At 35.5% G+C, this 10,091-nt stretch overlaps 1 protein-coding gene across 1 annotated transcript in view; it reads right to left on the bottom strand.

Moving 5' to 3' along the window:
• Positions 1-3,439: 3,439 nt before the first annotated feature.
• The window catches only part of LOC144855803 (metabotropic glutamate receptor 3-like), a 49,748-nt gene continuing 43,096 nt past the window's right edge, over positions 3,440-10,091 (bottom strand). The window contains exons 4-5 of the mRNA XM_078713742.1: positions 7,242-7,425; positions 3,440-3,645 (exon numbers count right to left, since the gene is read on the bottom strand). Coding sequence (XP_078569868.1) covers positions 3,587-3,645; positions 7,242-7,425 — 243 coding nt within the window. The 3' untranslated portion in view covers positions 3,440-3,586. The remainder of the gene's footprint in view (positions 3,646-7,241; positions 7,426-10,091) is intronic.

Here is a 10,091-nt window from a genome sequence, read left to right as displayed (position 1 = left end):
CACTATTATTAGTACACGATACAAAAACATGTATGTACCTATCACTGATGGTAATAACAGTCAGGGAAGAGTGAACAGTATAACTCTTCCCTCGATTACTTTAAAAAAGAATAAAGTTCATATTTAAAAAATCGTCGATAATTATGTTATAATATTACATATAATGTCGCTAAAACATCTCGGTTCGTCGAGAAATAATTCTTTACTTAATATTTCTTCATGATTGACTAAAACATCGTGCATCATTTTATAAACAAGCTACAGTAATTTTAACCACCCAATTCGGCCCAATCGCTAACACAGATAGTAGGCCTAAGATTGGAAAACCAATGTCACGGAACAGTGAATCGCGCTTGCTAAAACTCTATTCTTTTAGATAAATTTCTGTAATTTTAAAATCAGAAGTTTGATTAATTTTAATTTATTTAATCTAACCCAAGATGGTGTACTCTTTGCTTGAATTGAGTATGGTAGTTCACTTGTACCCGCAAGTAAAATGTATACGTACTCTTTTAAATGTAGACCTAACAGATTGATCTTTACAGTTAATTGTCACTCTTTTGGCTAGTGTGCCTGTGCCTAAACACTCTCAACAGAGTGAAAGTCACCCTTAACAGAGTGAAAGTCACTCTTAACAGAGTGAAAGTCACCCTTAGCAAAGTGAAAGTCACTCTTAACAGAGTGAAAGTCACTCTTGGCAGAGTGAAGTCACCCTTAGCAAAGTGAAAGTCACCCTTAGTAAAGTGAAAGTCACTCTTAACAGAGTGAAAGTCACTCTTTACAGAGTGAAAGTCACTCTTGACAGAGTGAAAGTTACTCGATAAAGATTTTCACTCCTCATAGAGTGAACTAATTTAAGCGATTACATAATTTCAGACAAGTTTAACAACTCTTTAAAGAGTGAAAATTCGCTCTCGGAGTAAAAGCATTTTACCTTTTTTAACATCGAGAACCATTTTAACTCCTTTACAATAAGAAAGTAGTCTATACTATTACAAAACTAGCCAATCACAGCTTAGTACATTATCATGTGTTTAGATTTCTAAACATTTACTATTATAGTTATGACATGTCATTTTTTGTATATACATATAGCTTGATATGTTTGTATATTAACTATAACAAAGTAAACAAAATATACGTTACTATATAAAAACATATATTAAACATAAATTGTGACAAAACACGTTATACATAATAATATAATTTAATCATTAACCCGTACATTGTTTGTTTATAAGCCAATTGACCGTTTCAATCCGGTCTTGGGCGGTTAAGTAGGAAATTTGTTCTTAAATATGCTGTAGACTATAGATTTATTTAGAATATATATATATATATATATAACCTACATGAAAATGAAATTCAGCGGAATACGGGAGGCTATTATACCCAAAACAGTTGTCTTTAACCGTGGTACCCCAGGAAATTCGCCCCAGCGTTTTCGTCCCCATATGAGATGCTGCAGTTTTCAGCCCCATATGAGATGCTGCAGTTTTCAGCCCCATATGAGATGCTGCAGTTTTCAGCCCCATATGAGATGCTGCAGTTTTCAGCCCCATATGAGATGCTGCAGTTTTCAGCCCCATATGAGATGCTGCAGTTTTCAGCCCCATATGAGATGCTGCAGTTTTCAGCCCCATATGAGATGCTGCAGTTTTCAGCCCCATATGAGATGCTGCAGTTTTCAGCCCTCTTTTGAACAATATCAATTTATTTCCATTAGTTATACCCACGCCCTCTTTGGTTTGCCAAGCAGCCTTGGTGCGCACGCATTTCACAGTACGCCTGCGTAAAGTGTGTAAAGCGTCAGAAATAGCGGTTTAAATATATTTAAATATAATATAACTTATATTATATAACACCTAAATAAATTCCTGTCATTTGATTGGACGATTGTGGGTCACATGGCGTGCAATAGTACGCACTATTAAACGATCGTTTAATAGTACTTTTTTAAACATTTTGTGTACGAAAAAAAAAAACGTTTCGCGGATGAAAAAAAATTTAGAATACAAAAATTACATTGAAATACAACAGCGCCACCTGTCGTCCTGCCTCTGTTTGTAAACACCACCGCGAGATATGCAAAAGCAGCAGATTTTTGTGTACGATTTGGAGATATATATGTACTAATTTCATTCAAAAAGGCATTTAAATTAGCTTTAGATCGTTTTTAGGATTTTGATTACTTAATGGGGACATCCCTACAAGACGTGGACTCGTTGGAAAAACCATAATTAGTCAAGATAAGTTCCAATTGTCTGTCGAAGTTTTGCCTTTCAGCCAATCTAGTACTACTACACTAGGTCTAGCCTAGCTAGGCCTGTTAGTATTAGGCTAGGCCTAGCCTAGGCGTTTTAGCCTTGCTAAGCATAGGATTATTTGGTTGTTTGTTGACATAATTAACACTAAAGTAGGTGTGTTTATAAAATCCATATAAATATAACATTAACATTTAATATTATAATATTACTGTTTTAATCAATCTGAATGAAATGTAGGCCTCTTGGCTAGGGGCTACCTTATATTTGATTCAAATGACAGGAATCTATTTAGATGTTATATAAAACAAATAAGGAATGTTTAATATTCGTGTAATGGTACAAATAATGGCATTTGGTGAATGATGAAAGGTTACATCAACTCGGCGTTGCCTCGTTGATATAACCTTTCATCATTCACCTCATGCCATTATTTGTACCATTACACTCATAAACATTCATTATTTGTATACTACTAAACCTACTAAAAACATCGATAATGGTTGTAATCAATTTTAACTGCATGTCATAAAATACCTTCATAATTATTTACAAAATTACACATAATATTCTAAGAAAAAAAAAACAAATGAAATATTATTATTGGTCACGTTTTTCAAAAACATATAAAATATTAAAAATTTACATAATTTACAATCAGAAAATACAGACATTATCTAAGACATGGCATTAAAGTTAAAACTCAGACAGCATCGTACAACGAGGCCCGACCAAACGTCTTGACTCGTCGGTGCTGTCTGAGTTGATCCTGACGAAACCGAGATAGCGTCGGGCGTAGGTTTTAGGTCGTCGGGAGAACCTTAAACACGTATAATGTTCTCCCGGCCGGCCTTGTCGAACGACGATGTCTGAGTTGGCTTTTATACGTACTTTTGTACGTATAGCCGATTGTTGTCGGTACTGTGTACATTTACCATAAGCAAATTCTGTGACAGCGTCGTATATAATTGTATAACAGTAGGCCTATGCGCCACATGTAATACATAATGTGACCCTAAAGAATTTGCCTATATGATACTTGACAATAATGTGTTTTGTATCGGACACCGATCCCGTCTATTATGATGTTGCCCCAGTCGGTTCTAGAACAGAAGGCCTACATAACTGGTGATACAGTACTTCCTTCTGCCTGCTGTACAACTACAGTACTTGAGAGAAAAACTGGTTCAGTACCGATTATCATACCATGGATGCGCAGCCTATCATCGTCCAGCCTCGTCTTGAACATCAACATGCGTACCAGCAGGGAAGAGTGAATTCACTCACTGTCATGTATGGTATGTATTGTGTGCTTCTCTACCCTATTCTGACGAGCAGGCTTCGCCACCTTGCTTCCCAAGTTCTTCTTGTGGTATTTTACCTGTTGAAATGTAAATATTGATCTGATTACGTCATTCAATATAGCCTAATAAAATAGAAATGGTATGATGGATGAAGAAGGCCACATATCACATTGTAAATACATAATGTATACATAATAAATAAACTTACTTTACATCCGATTCTGCAGCCGTCACTAGGTAGAACTTAACTGACAATTGAAAGTCAGCGAGTGACTGGGAATACATGTATTAAAGGTAAATAATACACATATACTCTTTTCTAGTTGACTTGCAATAGTCAGTTAAGTTCTACCTAGTGACAGCTGCAAAATTTGGTGTACTTTACGTTTTTATGTAGCTTCTTTGCTTATGTTTTTATTTGTATTATAGATCGTTGCTGTGTAAGTAAATATTTGCGTCTGGAATTATATTTTCCCGTTATTAATTATGTTTTCCACATTTTATTTGCAACTGACATTTAAATTAAACGCTACAAAACACAATATACTATCGAATTTCGTCAACATTCGACGAAATTTCTTTTTCTTAATAACATATAAAAAAAGTCTCACGTCAACGGTCGATTGAAATCTCTGATTTTCCAATCAATATTCATTCGAACGAAAAATGAGTTTCGGATTACACAAAACTATCAAATGGAATGTGTTATAAATTATATTGGCTTCTTATAACTGGAATTATTGTCAACTACTCAGCGTATACAGTTACCATGATTTGATTCGATTTCCGCACATTGTTTGAACAATAAAGTTGTAACTTTTTGGCTGTGAAGGAACTGTGAAAGCGTGACTCTTTCTACTTTTATAGTAGGCCGAGTTGTATAATAAAGGAGTGAGAAACAGTCTTTGTCGTGAGATGTTGTGGGCCAGTAAAGGGCTATCCTGGGCCAGTGAAGTGGTATCCTGGGCCAATAAAGGGGTATCTTGGGCCAGTAAAGGACTATCCTGGGCCAGTAAAGGGCTATCCTGGGCCAGTAAAGGGCTATCCTGGGCCAGTAAAGTGGTATCCTGAGCCAGTAAAGGGCTATCCTGGGCCAGTAAAGGGGTATCCTGGGCCAGTAAAGGGATGTCCTGGGCCAGTAAATGGGTATCCTAGGCAAGTAAAGGAGTGTCCTAGGCAAGTAAAGGAGTGTCCTGGGCCAGTAAAGGGGTGTCCTGGGCCAGTAAAAGGGTGTCCTGGGCCAGTAAAGGGGTATCCCGTGTCATGAACATCTACATTCAAAGGTGTAACGACTCACTCAAATTCTTCCACTTATTAGTCTGATTGCCCTATCAATTATGATTACGCTGATAAAAAAAGTCAGAGATTATATTCAAAGGTCTATCAAATTTATGTTATGTGATACGTTTTCATGCTAATAAATATGAAAAGAATGATAATGACGTCACGATGCTGTTATGATTCTACAGTTTACCGATTTTGCCAATGAAAAGTTTATGATTATGATAATGGTTTCATCCAAAATAAATGTTGATGACAATCACGAATGATTACATTTATCATGCTTCCTTACATTGGTTCTTGCAACTGCTGCTGTACGCCTGTGATTGGTTAAAATATGACAACAAAATTACGCGTATTCATGACGTCACAATGATTTTTATAGGCCTTTCTAATGCTAAGCCTTGAATTAATAATAGACCAGACATTGTCCATTATGTGTCTTGAATTTTAAAACAAAATAGAAACATGACAAGATGAGGACATTTTTATTTTATTAAATCACAAAAAAGTGGTATTTACCTGGCGGTGTATTTTCTATAAATTTGCAAATGAAACAGACCACCTGTAATTGAATATATCAATTTAATCCAAATTTTAGCCATCAAAATAGAACATAGAACTTTGTGTCATTTCTTTAAAAAAATCATGTATGTTTAGAAGCGTATATAGTACTCTATTACCACCTGTACTGATTGTATGTAAATAACAGTTGACACATGTGTGGCCCGATTTAAATATTGTTTACGATTTTGTGTAACAATAACCGCGTTGTTCAACATACGGTTGTACGGTAAGTTTATACCCCGTTACGAATAATGCCTATAATATAGAATTATTATCTTTAGACAGTTAATATATGCCTAATATAATACAGGTATTATTGGTGTGGAGCGATCGATTACCATACTTTTAATAAGCTTGGATATTACATACAGATCTGAGACAACTAGTCTCAGATTTGTAGAAAGCAATATGGTATTAAAATGGGTACTTTCCCTTTTATATAAGTGTGTTTTGTCGAAATTTGTTGAAATGTATGAATTATATTGAGTAGCATATCCTTGTGTAAATCTCATAAGCCAGATTATCTCTTATTTTTTTGTTAAAAGCGGGTATAGCCTACAATGTGAATTGGATATGGTATATTATTAAGAGATATGAAGCCATACAGGAAGTGTATATAACATAAAATAGCATTTAATTAAGTATATGATTTTTCTTTAATGGCGTTTGTAGAAAATCTAGGGTTGCACCATTTCGTCTTTATAATGTTGTCATAGACGTTTCGTCTGCTTTCTTATAGATTCTTCATTACCGGCTTTCTCGAGAGTTCCGCACGCAACTGTATTTGAATACACCTGTAATGTTACATCAAATCAATACCAACCGCTATGAAATGAAGGTAATAATCATTTTTAATTGCGTAATGTGGCTTGCGTTGTAATCAAATCAAAACCCTATTTACAAAACAAATGACGCGAACTTTGATTAGTTAACGTCTATTCGTCCTTAATGTCTATTCGTCCGAATCCACTTTGATAAAATAATCCATCGGTTTCGATTCGCCTCGTAGAAATAATTATGTCCCTCCAACGGGTAGCGTTGTTACCACCACAAAAAGATAAAGTTAACGTGCACGCGCACACACGAGCGACCTTTAATTATCTAACGTCTATTCGTCCGAGATACTGCGTCACCTGGGACGAACATCCACTGTGATATGCTTCGGTTTCGAATTCGCCTCGTAGAGATAATTACGTAGTAGTGTCGTTACCACCTCTAACATATAAAGTTAACATTCACGGGCACACACGAGCCATTTATCATTTGAACGCCGGCGAAAAAAATCTTCAGTTGAGTAATAGAAATACCCATCTACAGTAGGCCTAACTTTTCCGTTGAATAATGATATGTGGCTATAATTTTTTTTCTTATTATCAATGGGAAAGTAAAGAAAGCTGTCTGCTATTTCCTGACAAGATAACCTGAATGGTACACATTGGTCTCCCCTCCTTTATACGAAATGTCTAATAATAATAAATTACGCCTAGCAAATAATCAAGTCATCCTAACTACTATAGTAACTTCATCAATCAAACAAGGCAATACATCAAAACAAATATATCAATCAATGAAACAAGTCAATCATTGAAACATCATTCAATCAACTAAGTAATCTAAAATTCAATCTATCATTCAGTCAATCAATCATTCAATCAATGATACAGTCAATCAACGACCATAGCAATCAATCAAACGATGACGTACTGTGTGCGTAAAAATCCATTTATCCACTAACTGATAAATCAAACCAATCTCGCGATGGTTACTGTGAAAAAATATGGCTATTAAAAACATATTAAAATGTTGGTTATTATATTAAATTTACCGTAAGAAGTCTCGCTGAACGTCATCCTCGTCGTATTGTTCTCTTGTCTGGCATGGTTACGGTTCAATGAGCGCACATTTTTTTCGGGCTGGCAGACGATAATGTACACCTTTGGCAGGAACATACAGCCTAAAGTAACTGTAGCACTTAGGCTGATTGCTACACACAGTGTTGTACTTTGCACCTATAAAAACAAAAATATAATTTATTTTAAGAATGTGCACTTAGAACAACATTTACAGGATGTCGGTGTCCTGAAATAACACGTATAACTTTCGATTTAATTTGATTTTTATACATTCGATACGTAGAATGTAATCTCCATATAATTTCATTATGAACTATTATCGATACGCACTTAAGCATAGATGTAAGTCTTCAGGAAACAGCTGAAAACAGTCGAAAGAAGTTAGTTCCTTCTAACATCCAGAAAGCAATACAATAATTCGTACATCCAGAGAGAAGTATCATACCATATTTTCAGACATCAAGAAGTATACCTACTTCTAGAAATATCGAAAGAACTCCCTATTTTTAAAAACATTACTTATAATTCTTAACATCTAGTATAAAGTACCTAGTTCCTGACATCCAGTCAGCCAGAAAGAAATGTCTTCCTTAATAGCCAAAGAGAAGCATCTTCCAGACACCCAAAAAGAAGTAAACTACTTCCCAAAATAAAGAAAGAAACATTCACTTTCTGACCTCCTGCCTGACATCCAGAAAGAAGTATCTACTTCCCGAAGTACAGAAAGAAGCATCCACTTCCTGACATCCAAAAAGCAGAAACTACTTCCAGACATCCAAAAAGAAGTATCTACTTCCAGACATCCAGAAAGAAGTATCTACTTCCAGACATCCAGAAAGAAGTATCTACTTCCAGACATCCAGAAAGAAGTATCTACTTCCCGAAATACAGAAAGAAGCATCTACTTCCAGACATCCAGAAAGAAGTATGTACTTCCAGACATCCAGAAAGAAGTATCTACTTCCCGAAGTACAGAAAGAAGCATCCACTTCCTGACATCCAGAAAGAAGTATCTACTTCCCGAAATACAGAAAGAAGCATCTACTTCCAGACATCCAGAAAGAAGTATGTACTTCCAGACATCCAGAAAGAAGTATGTACTTCCAGACATCCAGAAAGAAGTATGTACTTCCAGACATCCAGAAAGAAGTATGTACTTCCAGACATCCAGAAAGAAGTATGTACTTCCAGACATTCAGAAAGAAGTACCTACTTCCTGAAATTTAGAAAGAAGTATCTACTTCCTGACATCCAGGAAGAAGTATGTACTTCCTGACATGCAGGAAGAAGTATCTACTTCCTGGCATCCAGAAAGAAGTATCTACTTTCTGACATCCAGGAAGAAGTATCTACTTTCTGACATCCAGGAAGAAGTATCTACTTCCTGACATCCAGAAAGAAGTATCTACTTCCTGACATCCAAGAAGAAGTATCTACTTTCTGACATTCAGGAAGACGTATCTACTTCCTGACATTCAGGAAAAAATATCTACTTCAGACATCCAGAAAGACTACTCCTGAAATCCGAAGCAAAAGCTGATTTTTTTTTCCATTAAATAGTATGGGTAGACTTTCAATGATATGTCTTGCATAAAGTAAGTTTTCTTCTACGTATTCAGATGGTAATTTTGCTTGGAAGATTAGTCATCGAATCAGATATTCATGGGCAATAATAGAACATCAACGAATCTTGTGTTCAGACGGCAATACGCCGTTCCTTGTCAGAAGGTATTTACATATGTTACACAGTAGGCCTACGTGGAATTGATTGCAAGAATTCGAGATGAACAATTTGAAAATTGTGCAAATTTGTCACAGACGGCGACGGATCACTTTTCACTACATTACTTTGTCAATATTTGTTTAATATGTTTGCACATTGAAAATCAAAGGCCTGTTTCTATGGAAATTGTAAATTAAATCTATGAATGATAAGAGTTTATTGAGTTATATTAATTAATGCACACTTTTTCTAAGCACTGTGGACATTCGTTTGATAATGTATTATATCCGGGAAGAGTTAATTTCACTATTCCTTGATTAGGAAGTTAATTATTTCTAGCATGGTCAGTTCGTACCAAACGTACCATACGTTTTTAGGCCAGTGTTGCCAGATAAAGCTAAACATATTTTTTAAATAATATATTTAGGCATGTCATTGATTACCCCAGCCCCATGCGTGAGTGTGCCAAACTATCTGTAGCGACCGATATCGAGTTACCGCTAGGAATCAAAGATAACGGTGGTTGAGAATATTACATATTTTTTGCAGTTTCTTATCCGAAAGTTTGTTCCATCGCCACTGGATCAACGCCAAGTCTTAAAACCCACGCTGAGATTTAATGAATATCGAACCACTTTAAATGGTTGGTTTTGTGAACTGTCTCTTTAAGACATAGATGACAAAAATGACACACAGAACTATAATATCGACACTTGATGGTGAAAATATTCTTTAAATCTCTTCTTGAAATGCTCGTTATAGATGTAATCGTTTTCAAATCTATTTCAAGTGTGGCTAGTTTTCTATACTGCGTAGGTTTGTCCATTTCGTGTTCTAAATTATTTATAGGCCTATTTCAAATTAGAATGTAGGCATATTCGACAATGCTTGTGGAACTTAATGGTTAGATTTATCAGGCTAGTATTTTGACTAGATGTAGGTATAGTAGATTGTTACTGCAAATAGGCATAGTAGAGGGTTGTACTGATAACGGATCTGTGTTTTGGTAATCCGTTTTGTGTTTTTATAACCGACCATTAGAATCACCTGCTCTGTCCCCGTATGCCGACTTCAGTTGTGTCCAGACAAACAATATACA

Source organism: Antedon bifida, chromosome 11 (genome assembly GCF_963402885.1).
Source record: "Antedon bifida chromosome 11, ecAntBifi1.1, whole genome shotgun sequence".
Classification (NCBI taxonomy): Eukaryota; Metazoa; Echinodermata; class Crinoidea; order Comatulida; family Antedonidae; genus Antedon; species Antedon bifida.
The sequence above is the reverse complement of the archived record's forward strand: the minus strand, read 5'-3'. Positions and strand labels throughout refer to the sequence as shown.